Source organism: Oncorhynchus mykiss, chromosome 22 (assembly GCF_057628025.1).
Source record: "Oncorhynchus mykiss isolate SJ-2025 chromosome 22, ASM5762802v1, whole genome shotgun sequence".
Taxonomy (NCBI): domain Eukaryota; kingdom Metazoa; phylum Chordata; class Actinopteri; order Salmoniformes; family Salmonidae; genus Oncorhynchus; species Oncorhynchus mykiss.
In genome coordinates, this window is record NC_143043.1 from 47,539,409 (window position 1) to 47,557,972 (window position 18,564).

The 18,564-nt window shown below is 40.9% G+C and overlaps 1 protein-coding gene across 1 annotated transcript in view; it reads left to right on the plus strand.

The window, feature by feature from the left end:
* LOC110501889 (contactin-associated protein-like 5) overlaps positions 1 to 18,564 on the plus strand; it is a 128,754-nt gene that overhangs the window by 36,098 nt on the left and 74,092 nt on the right. The window contains exons 2-3 of the mRNA XM_021579744.3: positions 10,562 to 10,672; positions 14,624 to 14,817. Of these exons, the coding sequence (XP_021435419.1) occupies positions 10,562 to 10,672; positions 14,624 to 14,817 (305 nt within the window). The remainder of the gene's footprint in view (positions 1 to 10,561; positions 10,673 to 14,623; positions 14,818 to 18,564) is intronic.

Genomic DNA, 18,564 nt, shown 5'->3' on the forward strand with positions numbered 1-18,564 from the left:
TACTCCTGAATAACAATGGAAGTTCAGCAAAAGATGATTGGTTTGTTATTTATAATGTCTTTGTATCTTCTCTTCTTTCACCTTGGTTTGTGTCGCATCAACAGCATTAGTTTGCCTTTGTCTTAAATCTATGCAGATAGGAAGATATAACAATGTTTTCTGGTAATGAAATTAAATACACCCCAGGGTCCAAGATATGTTTTTAATCAGAAAAGTAATTGTTTCCAATAAAACTCTGTTGGACATTTTGTGAAACTTTGCAAGAGAAACTACTGCGTGGAAGGAAACATTTGACTTCAGTACCAGTCAAATGTTTGGACACACCTACTCATTCCCATTTTTTGTGTTATTTTTACCATTTACTACATTGTATAATAATAGTGAATACATCAAAACTATGAAATAACACATATGAAATCATGTAGTAACCAAAAAAGTGTTAAACAAATTAAAGTTTATTTTAAATTCTTCAAAGTAGCCACCCTTTGCTTTGATGACAGCTTTTCACGCTCTTGGCATTCTCTCAACCAGCTTCACCTGCAAGGCTTTTCCAACAGTCTTGAAGGAGTTCCCACATATGCTGATTGGCTGCTGATTGGCTGCTTGTTGGCTGCTTTTCCTTCACGCTGGTGGTCCATCTCATCCCAAACATCTCAATTTGGTTGAGAATGGGGGATTGGTCATCTGCCAGGTCATCTGATGCAGCACTCCACCACTCTCCTTCTTGGTCAAATATCCCTTACACAGCCTGTAGGTGTGTTTGGTCATTGTCCTGTTGAAAAATAAATGATATTTCCACTAAGGGCAAACCAGATGGGTGGCGTATCGCTGTAGTATACTGCGGTAGCCATGCTGGTTAAGGGTGTCTTGAATTCTAAATAAATCACAAACAGTGTCACCAGCAAAGCTCCTCCACACCATCACACCTCCTCCTCCATGCTTCACGGTGGGAACCACACATGTGAAGATCCTCCTTTCACCTACTCTGCATCTCACAAAGACATGGCGGTTGGAACCAAAAATCAAAATGTTGGACTTATCAGACCAAAGGACAGATTTCCATCAGTCTAATGTTCATTGCTTGTGTTTCGTGACCCAATCAAGTCTTTTCTTATTGGTGTCCTTTAGTAGTGGTTTCTTTGCAGCAATTTGATCATGTAGGACTGATTCACACAGTCTCCTCGGATGTTGAGATGTTACTTGAACTCTGTTCCTTTGGGTTGCACTTTCTGAGGCTGGTAACTCTAATAAACGTATCCTCTGCAGCAGAGTTAACTCTGGGTCTTCCTTTCCTGTGGCGGTCCTCATGAAAGACAGTTTTATCATAGCGCTTGATGGTTTTTGAGACTGAACTTAAAAACCTTTAGAAGTTCTTGAAATGTTCTGGATTGACTGACCTTCATGTCTTAAATGAATGATGGAGTGTCATTTCTCTTTGCATATTTCAGCTGTTTTTACTATAATATGGACTTGGTCTTTTATCAAATAGTGCTATCTTCTGTATGCCACCCCTACCTTGTCACAACACAACTGATTGGCTCAAACGCATTAAGAAGGATTGAAATTCCACAAATGAACCTTTAACAAGGCACATCTGTTAATTGAAATGCATTTCAGGTGACTATCTCATGAAGCTGGTTGAGAGAATGCCAAGAGTGTTCAAAGGTGTCATCAAGGCAAAGGGTGGCTACTTCAAATAATCTCCAAAAACACTGTTTTGCTTAAGAAATGATTACATATGTGTTGTTTCATAGTTTTGATGTCTTCACCATTATATTACAATTTAGAAAATAGTAAAAAATAAAGAAAAACCCTTGAATGAGTAGATGTGTCCAATCTTTTGACTGGTACTATGTATTAAAATGGATAAGGGAACATTTGACTGTATTAAAATGTAATTTGGTTTCATGACATGCAGCAACAGTGGCCTGGGTTGACCAAGAATTCCCTTGAGTAAATATTGATATTATATTATCTTTTTCTTTTTCTTTCTCAAGGCCATTGACTCCTGTGAGATTGGTAGACTCAGAGGCAGCTGCCACCGTGAGCTGCTGAGAGCTTAGTGGAAATGTGTTTGCAATTACATGCAAATTCCCCAGAAAGGCCAGGAAACGTCAAACCTTACAGTAGTTAATGTCATAAGCTATATCAGCTTTTCATCTGTGCGGCAAAGTAATATGCTAAGACAGAGAACTGAAAGTAAAACATGTTTTTTTTTATTACTCAACACAGAAGAACCATTATACAGAATACTGTATATTCTGATTCAGTTGAGTTTTTCTACAGAATACAATATATTCAGAGTCAGTTTAGTTATTCTACAGAATACTGTATATACTGATTCAGTTGTGTCACGGGCGTCCTCCTCTTCATCTGAAGAGGAGAGGCGAGAAGGATCGGAGGACCAAAATGCGGCGTGGTATGTGTTCATGATGAAAATGTAATAAAAGAAAGCACTGAACACTGAATACAAACTATACAAAAACAAATAACGACCGTGAAGCTATAAATGAGACCTGTGCTGACACAAGCAACTAACATAGACAATCACCCACAAAACCCAACACAAAACAGGCTACCTAAATATGGTTCCCAATCAGAGACAATGACTAACACCTGCCTCTGATTGAGAACCATATCAGGCCCAAACACAGAAACAGACAAACTAGACATCTAACATAGAATGCCCACTCAGATCACACCCTGACCAAACAAAACAGAAACATACAAAGCAAACTATGGTCAGGGTGTGACAAGTTGAGTTATTTTATTCAGAATATGCAGTGGAAACCTGTGTTTTCTCTCTGCTCACAATGGGCTGAGACCTTGAGAGAGAAGTGCCTGGCTGACAGTGCCAGAATAGGCCCTCGTTTTAAAGAGAGCCGATGATCCACCGCGTGTCAGAGCCTGAAAAGCCATGCTGCGCAGCTTGCCCTCAGTGTTATTGAGTCCACAGGCAGTTCTCTCGCTGTCTCGTACTGACGTGGATGGGGCTTTCATAACTCACGATTGTATTCCAAGTTGTGGAATGTTTTTGTTTTTCATTACTACAATATTCACATGCCAATTCAATCATCTAATATTCTACACATCACCTGTCAAGGTGCAGAGGATAGGTGCATAAGAGATATTTGGGCCATTTATACCCTCTGTGTGGCTAAAGGCTGTTGCCATGGAGATGACATTGACCTCTGTTATTATGGCTGTAGAACCCCAGTTGTATGTTGTATAGGTGTTTATGCTCCCCTGAAGTACCTTACGATATTGCATCTGATAGAAATGTCTGCACTGAAGGTCACGGTTGAGAGAAGATGGTTGTAGATCTTCTTTAGACCTATCCTCAACTGAAACCAGTCATGTCATGTTTTCTCATAGATCCTCAACAAAAATTGGACAATGGACTAGCAACTATCGCCAGGTAGCTGGTACCCAACAGTGTTTAAGGAGTTGTATGTGATGTGAATTTAAATGGAATGGAAATCCGATTAATTGACATGCAAGATACAATAATGTTTTTGACAATGTAAGGGGTAGGTAATGCATGAATTACATTTCAGATAAATGTAATGTAGTTTGGCATATGCCACACACATAGCAGGTGGCCCTGATTTAATTACTATGCATGACTAAGCCTCATACCTCAGAAGTAGAAACAATTGATCACTTATATTATCACATTAAACATGAGAGAGATAGAGGGAGAAATAAAGCTCGAGAAAGAGAGAATAAGAGAGAGAGTGAAGGAAAGCTAGAGAAAGAGAGAGAGGAAGAGAGAGTGTGAAGGAAAGCTAGAAAGAGAGAGAGTAAGAGAGCGTGTGAAGGAAAGCTAGAGAGAGAGAGAGAGAGAGGGGGAGAGAAGGGGAGAGAGAGAGGGAGAGAGAAAGTGCTTATATAATCAAGATATGACAATTTACTGTGTAATATTAAAACCTGTTTTGGATAGGGGGCAGCATTTTCACTTTTGGATGAAAAGTGTGCCCAGAGTAAACTGCCTCCTACTCATTCCCAGATGCTAATATATGCATATTATTAGTAGTATTGGATAGAAAAGACTCTGAAGTTTCTAAAACTGTTTGAATGATGTCTGTGAGTATATTAGAACTCATATGGCAGGCGAAAACCTGAGAAAAATCCAACCAGGAAGTGGGAAATCTGAGGTTTGTAGTTTTTCAAAGCTTGGCCTATCAAATACACAGTGTCTATGGGGTAATTTTGCACTTCCTAAGGCTTCCACTAGATGTCAACCGTCTTTAGAAACTTGTTTGAGGCTTCTACTATAAAGGAGGGGCTCATAAGTGCTCTTTGAGTGAGTGGTCTGGCAGAGTGCCACAAACTCTGTGGTAGCTCTCGTTCCATGGCTTTTCTACAGACAAAGGAATTCTCCGGTTGTAACATTATTGAAGATTTATGTTAAAAACATCCTAAAGAATGATTCTATACATCGTTTGAAATGTTTCTACGGTCTGTAACGGAACTTTTGGACTGTGTCTGGATGTAGTGCTCGCGCCTCATGAAGATGGATTACTGGGCTGAACGCGCTAACAACAAGGAGGAATTTGGACATAAATGCTGAACATTATCGAACAAATCAAACATTTATTGTGGAACTGGGATTCCTGGGAGTGCATTCTGATGAAAATCATCAAAGGTAAGTGAATATTTATAATGCTATTTCTGACTAATGTTGACTCCAACATGGCGGATATTTTTTGGGCTGATTTTATCGTCTGAGCGCCGTACTCAGATTATTGCATGGTGTGCTTTTTCCGTAAAGTTTTTTTAAAATCTGACACAGCAGTTGCATTAAGGAGAAGTCTATCTTTAATTCTGTGAATAACACTTGTATCTTTTATCAATGTTTATTTTGAGTATTTCTGTGAATTGATGTGGCTCTCTGCAAAATCACCGGATGTTTTGGAAGCAAAAACATTACTGAACTTAACGCGCTAATGTAAACTGAGAATTTTGGATATAAATATGAACAAAACATACATGTATTGTGTAACATGATTTCCTATGAGTGTCATCTGATGAAGATCATCAAAGGTTAGTGATTAATTTTATCGATATTTCTGCTTTTTGTGACTCCTAAAAAAATGGCTGTGTGTGTTTTTGTGACTTGGCTCTGACCTAACATAATCATATGTTGTGCTTTCACTGTAAAACCTTTTTAAAATTGGACACGATGGGTAGATAACAAGAAGTTTATCTTTCATTTGGTGTATTGCACTTGTTAATGTGTGAAAGTTACATATTCAAAAAAATATTTTTTAATTTCCCACGATGCCTTTTAAGCGGAATGTTGTCGGAATATTGTCGAGGGGTGCCACTAGCGGAACCCCTAGCCATAGGAATTAAGCAGATCAATAAGAGGAGTCAATTGGATTGCACTCAAGGCTCTCCTTGCTTTCAAAGACTGTGTAGTCCAATACGGTGGACAACAACCTTGAGGCTTATTGCAGATGTGACTGCCACAAAGGACAGTGTGTGGGCAGCTAAAGGACATGGTAGGCAAACTGCTTGAGGTCTTTTAACAAAGAGAACCGGAAGGTGACCAATGCAGAGAAGGCAAGGGACACCTACCTCATTTTCGCTTCTTGCTTAGATTGTTATAATTTGTTTTAAAGAATTGTGCTGCAAATAACACCACAAAATCTGTGATATGTGTGAATTTCTAAATGTTTTGTTCTCCAATCCATAGCGGTTAAGGCTTGGGGATATCCCAGTGATTCTACAGTATACCCTGTATGTTTCTGAGCAGATTGGAGCCTCGCTACTGTCCTTTCCTTTAGGTACTTAGAGCTCTCATTGGGTATCATATCATTCCCTGGCCACTACAGCCTCACAGCTTAGAACCACAGAATCACATCTTCCAACCTTTCTTCTTCTTGTTTTTTAACAGAATGTAAAGGCTACTCTGTCTGTCTCTGACGTATCTTAGCGGAAACGAATCACACTGAGTGTTAACCAGAGGGGCCTCCACACCATGCCGGACCCCTCTCCACCCTGCATCCTGTATGTCCCGTACCCCTCTCCACCCTGCATCCTGCACCCTGTCGGACCCCTCTCCACCCTGCACACTGCCGGACCCCTCTCCATCCTGCCCCCTGCATGCTCCAGGACCCCTCTCCACCCTGCATCCTTCACTCTGCAGGACCCCTCTCCACCCTGCATCTGACACTCTCAAGGACCGCCCTCGCCACCTTGTACCCTATCTCCCTGCTTTCAACATATGTCTCTTCTTCCTGCTGTCACTCTCGCATCTCTTTCCCTCTCATGATGTTGTTGGAAATCAATTCATAAAACCTGGAGCCATCTTTTTTATGTGTGTCTTTTTGAGCAGACTCGTGAAAAGGTTAATTAGCTGAATAATCAGCTTAGCTACCGCTTGGCAACTAAAACCGCAGGCCCCTGGAGAGTGTATAGAGTAGACACAGTCTTCCTCTGCATTCCTCTGAGGGGAGGAGGTAGGGGGAGGGGGTCAGTGACAGGTCCCAAACTGCAATCTGAGGGCAAAGCCTCATCCAGCTGACGAGGGAAAAAGCTGTCCCCAGCAATCACAGAGGAGAGAAGATGAGAGGAAATATGCTCTAATGAGAAAGAGAGAGACAGTTGAGCTGGGGGCGGGCAAGTGTTCAGAGAGGAGAGGAGTAAGAGAGAAATGCAAGGAAATAGAAGAGGGAGCCAGAGAGAATACAGGACTATGAAAAGGAGATATATACCACATACTTCTCTGTGGAGCTGAGTCTCACGCTGGCATTCTCTCCAGTCTGTAAACAAACTGTTCTCAGCATCGCTATGGTGAGTGGCAATAAGGTGCAGTGGAAAGCAGCAGGTCTCAGCAGGTCAATGAGGTACTACTGAATCAATGATGTAATCTACTAATTGGCCTCAGGGAAAGAGAGAAAGTCTAAGAGGTGTCAAACTTATTCCATGGAGGGCCTAGTGTGTTTGGGTTTTTCTTTTTTTCCTTTAAATTAAGACCATGACAACCAGGTGAGGGGAGTTATTTTACTAATTAGTGACCTTAATTCAACAATCAAGTACAAGGGAGGAGGGAAATCCAGAGACACTCAGTCCTCCGTGGAATGAATTGGACAGATGTGGTCTAAGAGATAGACATACTGTGGATTCGGAAAGTATTCAGATCCCTTGACTATTTCATCATTTTGTTACATTACAGCCTTATTCTAAAATGGATTGAATGATTTTTTTCCACTCATCAATCTACACACAATACCCCATAATGACAAAGCAAAAACAGGTTTTTAGAAATTATTACAAATGTATTTAAAAAAAAAAAACGGAAATATCACATTTACATAAGTATTCATACCCTTTAATCAGTATTTTGTTGAACCACCTTTGGCAGCGTTTACAGCCTCGAGTCTTCTTGGGTATGACACTACAAGCTTGGCACACCGGTATTTGGGGAATTTCTTCCATTCTTCTCTGCAGATCCTCTCAAGCTCTGTCAGGTTGGATGGGGAGCCTTGAGGCTTGTCCTGAAGCCACTCCTACATTGTCTTGGCTGTGTGCTTTCGGTCGTTGTCCTGTTGGAAGGTGAACCTTCACCTGGAGTCCTGAGTGCTCTCCATTCATCTTTCCTTGGATCCTCACGAGCCGCTCAGTCCCTGCCACTGAAAAACATCCCCACATCATGATGCTGTCACCACCATGCTTTACCGTAGGGATGGTGCCAGGTTTCCTCCAGATGTGACGCTTGGCATTTCGGCTTCCGTCTGGGCACTCTACCATGAAGGCCTGATTAAAAGGTTCTCCCATCTCCATAGAGGGACTCTGGAGCTCTGTCAGAATGACCATCGGGTTCATGGTCACCTCCCTGACCAATACCCTTCTCCCCGATGGGTCAGTTTGGCCGGGTGGTGGGTCCAAATGTCTTCCATTTAAGAATGATGGAGACCACTGCATTCTTGGGGACCTTCACTGCTGCAGAAATGATTTGGTCCCCTTCCCCAGATCTGTGCCTCGACCCAATCCTGTCTTGGAGCTCTACGGACAAATCCTTCGAACTCATGGCTTAGTTTTTGCTCTGACATACACTGTCAACTGTGGGGCCTTATATAGACAGGTGTGTGCCTTTACAAATTATGTCAAGTCAATTGAATTTACAACAGGTGGACCCTAATGAAGTTGTAGAAACATCTCAAGGATGATCGATGGAAACAGAATTCACCTGAGCTCAATTTCAAGTCTCATAGTAAAGGGTCTGAATACTTATGTAAATAATGTATTTCAGTTTTTTATTTTTAAACCATTTGCAAAAAATTCTAAAAACCTTTTTTGCTTCGTCATTACGGTTGTATTGTGTGTAGATTGATGAGTGCCATTTTTTATTTAAGCAATTTTATAATAAGGCTGTAACGTAACAAAATGTGGACAAGGGGAAACGGTCTGAATACATTCCGAATGCACTGTAAGAATAGAAGGAACATAAGAATGTGAGAAGAGAGAAGAGAGGAGTGATATGTGCTCGTTATGTGATATAAAAGCCTGGCAGCATCTTCATCAAATATTGTGCTGATGCTCTTTGATGCCACAATTGAAAACACGATTTCTTGATGATTTCCTCTAAACTGAAAATGACTTCATCCCAACAATGAGAGATTAAAGAGGCTTGTACCCACTTGGACCAGGACAGATAACTTCAAACAAGTTCTAGGCCACGGTTCCCAAACTGGTGCCCTGTGGTGCGAAATTTGGACCCTGCGTGGTTTTATTTGCCCCCTTTCCAAGTTTTCTGAGCAAAAAATAAATAAACATTTTAAAAAAATTATTTTTTATTTTATTTTAGTTGCTGGACATAAGACTGTAACAACACCAGGAAATCAATTCCATGTGATTTTATTTTTGGAAATGTGTTCCCACGCATAATATAGAGACACGTGATCGTATACAAATGTAAGCAAGGTTTGAAATTATTATGTTTTAGCCAAAGATTATATCTGTTTGAGCTTCTTGCAGTAAATTTGCAGTCTACAAATTATTTGTCATTACATTCCAGTCCCCCGACCATCCACTCAAGAACAAATGGGCCCGCCGTTGAACAAATGGGCCGCCATTGAACAAATGGGCCTCCATTGAACAAATGGGCCGCCATTGAACAAATGGGCCGCCATTGAACAAATGGGCCGCCATTGAACAAATGGGCCTCCATTGAACAAATGGGCCTCCATTGAACAAATGGGCCGCCATTGAACAAATGGGCCGCCATTGAACAAATGGGCCTCCATTGAACAAATTGGCCTCCATTGAACAAATGGGCCTCCATTGAACAAATGGGCCTCCATTGAACAAATGGGCCTTCATTGAACAAATGGGTTCCTCCATTGAACAAATGGGCCTCCATTGAACAAATGGGCCGCCATTGAACAAATGGGCCTCCATTGAACAAATTGGCCTCCATTGAACAAATGGGCCTCCATTGAACAAATTGGCCTCCATTGAACAAATGGGCCTCCATTGAACAAATTGGCCGCCGTTGAAAAAATGGGGCCGCCGTTGAAAAAATGGGGCCGCCGTTGAACAAATGGGCCTCCATGGAACAAATGGGCCTCCATTGAACAAATTGGCCTCCATTGAACAAATGGGCCTCCATTGAACAAATGGGCCTCCATTGAACAAATGGGCCTCCGTTGAACAAATTGGCCGCCGTTGAAAAAATGGGCCGCCATTGAACAAATGGGCCCGCCTTTGATGATCCCTGTTCCAGGCGGTTTGTTGTCGGTCATTTGAAGGTCTCTGTACTTTCTGCATAACTCATCATCAAATGGGCCCGCCTTTGATGATCCCTGTTCCAGGCGGTTTGTTGTCGGTCATTTGAAGGTCTCTGTACTTTCTGCATAACTCATCATCAAACTGTCCATATTCTCTAGAGACAAACGTAAACAAAATGGTGCACATTCCTAGATGAAGAGGGCTAGCTTCAGAATGTTGGAAACCATGTATTATCCACTATGAATCAATGATAAATGACACATGACTGATCATTTATAATGAGAATAATTGTATTTCCCATCATTCTTGTATCAATGACTATAACAACAAGGGGTAAATTAATTTTTACTGTGGTGCTCCATCACAAATGCCAAAATATTTGACTAATTTATGAGACATGTAATTAGTTAAGTTTCCCAGTCCACAAAGAACGGTAAAGCTTGGTAAACGAAGAGACAAAGTTAGGAGAACTCATATTTCATCTGCCTGTGCATGACTTTGAAATGAAGCATTAGGTGTAACCCTTCTCAGAACCATTTGTCTTTCCCATCTTTTGTGTCCAATGCCATCAGAGTTTAATGAGTTGGTTGTCACGTTTGTCTGCATATACAATACACTGTCATTTGGCAGATACTGGAGCCAGTGAACCTCACTTGAATGTCGTCAATCATTCACTGAAGACAGTATAATACATGCTCAAGGAGATCACAGGAAATAGGATAATTTCAATGTTATAAAATGTATGTGGAAAGCATATTTGCTACAGTTTTCAGACTATTTTATGATCTTACTGACCTGAGTGTTCTGGTTTTGGTCTTTTTAGATAACTGTGATGGCCCTTTGGTATCAAATCTTCTTCAGGCCTCCTTTGAGAGGTCCTCGCAGTCCTCCATCAGTAACGCTCCACACTTCGCCAAGCTCAACAGACGAGATGGTGAGTAAAGACCAAGACCATGCTCAACACCGAGTAGACATATCAGTAATAATGATCCTCATGATGCCTACTTCCCATGAACATCACGTGCCGAGTATGTTTGTTTAACATTTCATTTCCACATGTAGCTTAATTAATAAACATACTTTTTTCAGTGTATAGCTATAAATTATTTGATCAATGGATTGTAAACAACAATTTCTTGTCATTTAATTCTATGGTTGTGAGCAGTTAGATTAATTGTCAGCTGTTTCATTTAGAGTCAGCTACCTGCGTCTGATCACTAAACATCAGTGGCTCTCACTCGTGTAAATTAAAACGTGTCAAAGTATTGATCAACTCAAAGGCCAACCTAATTGTCCCATGTAATCCATACTCCTCAGTCTGGTTCGTAGTCAATGTGGCAACAACGTAGAGTTGCTGGAAGTGCACATTCTTGCCTGCCTTCTAAACTGCTCTTCACTGTATGTCCTTTAACATGCTTATAAAAATATAACCACCACAGATCTTCCAGGGTAGCAGATATGCACATCTATTTTTCACACCCTGTCCATCAAACGCTGACTGTACCCTGGGTTATTTTTAGCCACGGCCAACCACCCTACGTGTGTCTGTAACAACCATAAACGATGCTTCCTCTGTTGCTCAGACTCTGGTTTGATATGCTGCACTCATCTGCTCCCATGGTGGTGTGTACCAGCCTTCAGCAGCTGAGTAATGAACCTTTCTGCCAGAGCTAACCTGTCTTCTTCCGCTCAACGACTGAGTAGCTGTGGGGATTAAACTCATCTTTAAAAAAAAACACACCATACTTTACAATATCTCCACCCCCTGTGGAATCTTAGCCACTGAATTCATAACAGTGCTATATATGATGGAGATGGACTGGGCAATGTGTTTCCCTCAGTAAATCTTGAAATTAAATTAGAAATTCAATGGACAGACACACAAACAAAATAGTGGGGGGGTTTCTATCACCAAAATACATTAGATCTACTTCTCACCTAACGCTTCGACAAGCTTCCCATATACTGGAAATGCATAGCTTAAATGGAGAGTTAAAAAAGAAAGTAATTTCAAGCTTAGGAAAAAACATACCAGTATATATGCATCTCAATGACAGACTACTCATTCTCTGCTAGCGTGTCTGTTTCTCTGTTAGTTTATCTGGGAGGTTTGCAAGCTAAGGGTTATCAAGACTGTTCATATTTAAGAGTAACGACACTGCGTGTAACAGAATGCTGAATACCAATATCAGACTAGGTTCAAAGCCTATTGTTAGTTGTTTTGGTTTCATGTTTACTCTGTTTTTCCAAGGAAGACCTACAGTATTGAAGCCATTAATGGTTCACTACCAGAAAGACAAGAAAGAAAAACTCAAATTAGTTCAGATCCGGCTGGAAGGATTAGTCTAGCGCACTACCAAGACTGATATAAGGCATAGCCTTATACCACACTGTAACGGAAAACTGGCATATATACACACACGTTTTTGGTATTATCAACAGTAAAACAATTTACTGCAGCACATTGTAGTTTGTTAATACGTTTTAGGAACCTTTATTTAACCAGTTTAATTTCCAATGTTTCTCTGAAAACAACATATCTAATGTGAACAACAATGATCCTTACAAAGTTAGTTAGAATTTCATAGTGTTAAATTTAAAAGCGCAGTAAAAACAAATACAATAAATCAAAACGTGCAGTTTTCAATGGTCACATTTTTTAAATCAGTGCTAAATTTACCTTATGAGACTTAAGAATCAAGTTTTAGAGTGACCTGTAGGTCATTCCAAGAATGAGGGGCACAGTAACTTAAGGCAGTCTTCCCTAACTCAGAGGAGACCCGCAAAACCTCTAGAACCAACCAGTCTTGAGAGTCTTATAGTTACTAGATTTCCAATTTAGAAGTGATTTTGCAGAAGTGCCTAATTATATATATATATATATATATATATATATATATATATTATTATTATTTTTTTTTACAGAAAGACATGAGACCTAGGTCTCTTTTCCAAATTCACCCTGTATAATACAATGTAGACACATTATGCAGACACTACTGTATACATACACACACATTAAAATACAAAAACACAGTCATGGGAAGCATAAATAAAACATCACAAATCATCCTGAAAAACAGTTACGTTCCTCCACAAATAAGTCCTTAAACTATACTTTAAATTGCCGGAACGGCACCAGAACTTCAAGATTAAATGTATTTTGAATTCTGTTCCAGCAATACGGTGCACAAAAACAAAAGCAGATTGACCTTCAGCTTTGTGGAGACCCTAGGGACCTCAAGAGTTCAAACCTGTGAATGGGTTAGACAACTCAGATGTCTATATAGTGTGTAACGATCCTCTTCGTCTGAGGAAGAAGGAGTAGACCAAAGCACAGCGTGGTACGTGTTCATATTGCCTTTAATTAACTGAACACTATATACAAAAGAACAAGAGACTAAATTAAAACCAAATCAGTCCCGTATGGCACAAACACTGAAATGGAAAACAACTACCCACAACCCATAGTGGGAAAACAGGCAGCCTAAGTATGGTTCTCAATCAGAGACAACGACAGACAGCTGTCCCAGATTGAGAACCACACACGGCCAAAAACAAAGAAATACAAAAACATAGAAAAAAGAACATAGAACGCCCACCCTAGTCACACCCTGGCCTAACCAAAATAGAGAATAAAAAGCCTCTCTATGGCCAGGCCGTGACATAGTGGGGCAGCAGGTAGCCTAGCGGATAGAGCGTTGGGTCAGTACCTAAATGTTTGCAAGATCAAATCCCTTGGCTGACAAGCTAAAAATGTGTCGTTCTGCCCCTGAACAAGGCAGTTAACCCGCTGTTCCTAGGCTGTCATTGTAAATAAGAATTTGTTCTTAACTGACCTGCCTAGTTAAACAAAGGTAAAAATTAAAAAATATATTTAAAAAATTAAACAGCAAAGTTAGATAAGATGGATGTTTATGAAGAAGGGCTTTGTGAACAAAATGGGAGTAATGTAGAGATCTGCGGGTGTTTAGCGAAGTCCAGTCAATGTGGTTATTTCAATTTAAATTGTATAGGGGACAGATTGGAGAGGCAGCAAGTCTTAAACCTGAAATGGTTCAACATTTTGCCATTTCCTTTTGGTCTGTTTTGCCCTATTGTCACTGCCAGTTTGGAAGCCTTTGTTAAGGCCTCTAGACGTCCAAGTGATATAATACACCAAATATGAATTAATATGCTGTAATGTGTAAACACTTTACCCAGCAGCCAATCTGCTTGGACCAAGCCCTTGTAATTACAGTAAAATACTGTGAAATACAAACCGCTTTTTACAGCATAACACAGTACATTTTACAATATTGTACTGTGTGTCATTATACAGTACTTGCTTTGATACCGTATTCATATTACAGCAGGTGTTCTGTAATATTAAATACAGAATTGTACTTGTACCACTGAGCTCTCTGTAAGCTACTGTTGAATTGACAGTAACCCTTTTACAGTGCACTGTCCAAATCACCTCCAATAAGGCTACATTAAATCAAATCAAATTCAATTGTATTTGCTTTTAAACAGGGTTTAGATCATTCTAACCTATAGTAGAGTACAGCCAGGGAGTCTGAATTAATTAATCCAAATGCCCAGCTGAATGATGCCTTATTATTCCTGTCTGACAAAGCAGACTCACACCTCTGTAGTCATTATAACTGCCACAGTGACCTGTCACCAGATACAATCCCACTCTCTCGCACACATTCGATATTCTCTGAATCGGCTGGAGTTTTAAGGAAAATAATATTTTGCACTGGCGCTAGCTGTCTGGACTACGCATCTGCTTGTGTATGTGTGTGTGTGTGTGTGTGTGTTCTACTCCTGCTGTGTCACATGCTAGGTCACTTTCTGCACCTTCCTGTTCTGAGCTGTTTTCTCTCTCTGGTCTCCCGAGGAGCGGGAGGCTGGTCTCCCCAGGTGACAGACAGACAGCCTTGGCTGCAGCTGGACCTCAGGGACAGGATGGAGGTGACGGCCGTCGCCACACAGGGGCGCTACGGAGGCTCAGACTGGGTCAGCGGCTACCTGCTCCTGTTCAGTGACACAGGCCGAGCCTGGAAGCAGTACCGACAGGAGGACGGGGTGGGGGTGAGTCTCCTCGTTGATGATTTATTTACCGTACAAGACTCTGTTCTCTATTTTAATCCTTTAAAAAAAATCAGGCTGTTAACTTTGCCAAGCTTGTTCATTTATATGCGAGAGCTTCAATTCTATAACTGGCATTCCTCGTGACAACTGTCCTCCTCATGACAATGCTCCGAAGAGGCGTTATATCTGACAGTAACGACAGACATCCTTGGGGATATACGTAGCTAGCTAGTTTGCCTTCTACCTGTCAACTCAGAGGCACATGCTGACAGAAATGTTTGGGTTTGCTGAAGTAGATTTGAATCAGACTGAACGTATGGAAGAATAGATGGCACTTCTAAATACTACTTCTGGATAAGAAACGTGTGACTCAGCATCTGAGCTCTACATCTTCCTTCCGCCGGATAAAAGGAAGTTTTAATCCACTCTTTCAAGTCTTTACTTCTGTTTAGTATTGCCATGAGGGACAGACAAACGGTTATCAAGGTTTCTAGACTTGTTTTTGTTCCTGTGGTTTAAAATCATAACAAAGGATGGTTTTGCAGATGCACATACAACTCTTCAGGCAACTACAACCCCCTGGACAAACAATACTGCATGTTGCAACTCTTCAGGCAACTACAACCCCCTGGACAGGCCTAAACACATGTTCCTCTATCACACCATTCCAGGTTGTGGAATAATAAGGTTATTCATGTCCACACACGATTCAGATATGGTGCAGTTGGCTCTCTGTCCATTTTCCGCACACAGATGCAGTGTCATTGAAAAGTCACACTCTGGAGGAGGAAAGATTGATTTACTTATCAAGTCCCTTTATTGCCTCATCAAAATGGATGCCATGTCTCACCCTGGAGGTGTGAACTTTTCATTACTCACACTCTCAGAAACAGATGGGTGAAAGAGTTTAGCCCGACTACTCCTTTTATTTTCCCGGTACAGTCATTCTGAGCCTACCTGATACTCACGTAGTAGTCATAATGGCTAGGCCCAACCATAGGTCAACAACACTTCTGTTTCTGGTCGTTGAGGTGTTGCAGGGGATGCCACAGCAATTCCAGTGACCTTTCTATTAGGTGCTGTCACTTGTAACCAAGCAGACATAAACCTTGCACTTTTGTTGTTTGTGTGAGAGGAGTAGGAGCCATTAGATTGAGAGTATTGGACATAACTGTGCTGACAAGCCAGCTTGGGGCTCTTATGGAGCTGACATGGACACATATCACTCCACACCCATCCCACTGGGCACAAAATTGTTGAATCAATGTCATTGTTTCCATGTCATTTCGACCAAAAAACATCTGTGATTATGTTGAATCAATGTGGAAAACTGATTTCGATTTGCAAAAAGTAATTAATGTATTGTTTAAAAAAATTCACCCAAACTTTAACCTAAATCCAATGACATGGTGAGGTTTTTTGTTGATTTCACCTTGAGTTCACAACTCAACCAAATGTAAATCAAAACTAGACGTTGAACTGACGTCTGTGTCCAGTGGATAATCTATTTTTATCTCCTAGCTTTTGTCACTTAAAACCAGTTGAGTCTATGGGGGCGCTATTTCATTATTGGATAAAAAAAAATGTGCCCGTTTTAAGCGCAATATTTTGTCACGAAAAGATGCTCGACTATGCATATAATTGACAGCTTTGGAAAGAAAACAGTCTGACGTTTCCAAAACTGCAAAGATATTATCTGTGAGTGCCACAGAACTCATGCTACAGGCGAAACCAAGATGAAACTTCAAACAGGAAATGAGCAGAATTTCTGAAGCTCTGTTTCCATTGTCTCCTTATATGGCTGTGAATGCACCACGAACGAGCCTGCCCTTTCTGTCGTTTCTTCAAGATGTCTGCAGCATTGTGACGTATTTGTAGGCATATCATTGGAAGACTGGCCATAAGAGACTACATTTTCCAGGGGTCCGCCCGGTGTCCTTTGTCTAAATTGGTGCGTAATCTTCAGGTGCCAGCATTTTCTCCTGGGATTCAGGAGAGAAAGCACACTTCCACAAACGATATATCATCGAAGAGATATGTGAAAAACACCTTGAGGATTGGTTCTAAACAACCTTTGCCATGTTTCAGTCGATATTATGGAGTTCATTTGGAAAAAGTTCGGCGTTTTGATGACTGGATTTTCGTTTTTTTTTGGTAGCCAAACGTGACGCACCAAACGGAGCGATTTCTCCTAAACAAATAATCTTTCAGGAAAAACTGAACATTTGCTATCTAACAGAGTCTCCTCATTGAAAACATCTGAAGTTCTTCAAAGGTAAATTATTTTATTTTAATGCTTTTCTGGTTTTTGTGAAAATGTTGCCTGCTGAATGCTAACGCTAACGCTAAATGCTACTCTAGCTAGCTACTATTACACAAACGATTGATTTCCTATGGTTGAGAAGCATATTTTGAAAATCTGAGATGACAGTGTTGTTAACAAAAGGCTAAGCTTGAGAGCTAGCATATTTATTTCATTTCATTTGCGATTTTCATGAATAGTTAACGTTGCGTTATGGTAATGAGCTTGAGGCTGTATTCACGATCCCGGTTCCGGGATGGCTAAGTGCTAGAGGTTAATGGCAGGTGATCCTTGATTCCTCATAGTGGTAAGATATGAGGAATCATAGTAGAGTGTTCATCAGTACACAATTATTACTGTCGCTGCATATCTTCTCCCCAAATAAATGCATTTTTGACACTTTAAAGCATCATAAGTTGTCATCTCAATGATAGTTTTCAAGAGCATAGTGCCATAGTCTATTCTCAGATGTACTTTGCTAGAAGGGAATGCGTGTACTTTGTGTCTCATAAAAGTATTGACATTCAAAGACAGGGATAGAACGTTAAACTTGCTTTGCCCAAGAAAATTGCCACAATAATTTCACAATAATAGCCTTGTTAATAGCCTTGAAAATCTTTAACTTGGAGAGCGCATCATATGTTTCTAACTCTTATTAAACAAATAGATCAGGGTAATGATTGGTATTTTTGGTCAGCCATTACATACAAAGCAGCTGAAAATGAAATTGTTCTAACAAAACAAACTACATTTCTGCAATAAAAGTTCCATCGTAATTGTTTGGCGGTTATCAAATCTGTAAAATTTGCCGTACCAGGCGGTGATACAGCCTGACAGGATGCTCTCAATTGTGCATCTGTAAAAGTTTTTGAGGGTTTTAGGTGCCAAGCCAAATTTCTTCAGTCTCCTGAGGTTGAAGAGGCGCTGTTGCATCTTCTTCACCACACTGTCTGTGTGGGTGGACCATTTCAGTTTGTCAGTGATGTGTATGCTGAGGAACCGCAGTGGAGAAAGCTTTCCACTTTTTCCACTGCGGTCCCGTCGATGTGGATAGGGTGGTGCTCCCTCTGCTGTTTCCTGATGTCCACGATCAGGTTCTTTGTTTTGTTGACATTAGGTGAGTGGTATTTTTCCTGACGCCACACTCCCAGGGCCCTTACCTCCTCCCTCTAGGCTGTCTCATCATTGTTGGTAATCAGGCCTACAACTGTAACAACATCTGCAAACTTGATTATTGAGTTGGAGGCATGCGTGAACACACAGTCATGGGTGAACAGTGAGTACAGGAGGGGGCTGAGCACGCATCCTTGTGGGACCTCAGTGTTGAGGATCAGTGGAGGTGTTGTTTCCTACTTTCACCACCTGGGGGTAGCCCGTCAGGAAGTCCAGGACCCAGTTACACAAGGTGGGGATTAGACCCAGGGCCTCGAGCTTGATGATGAGCT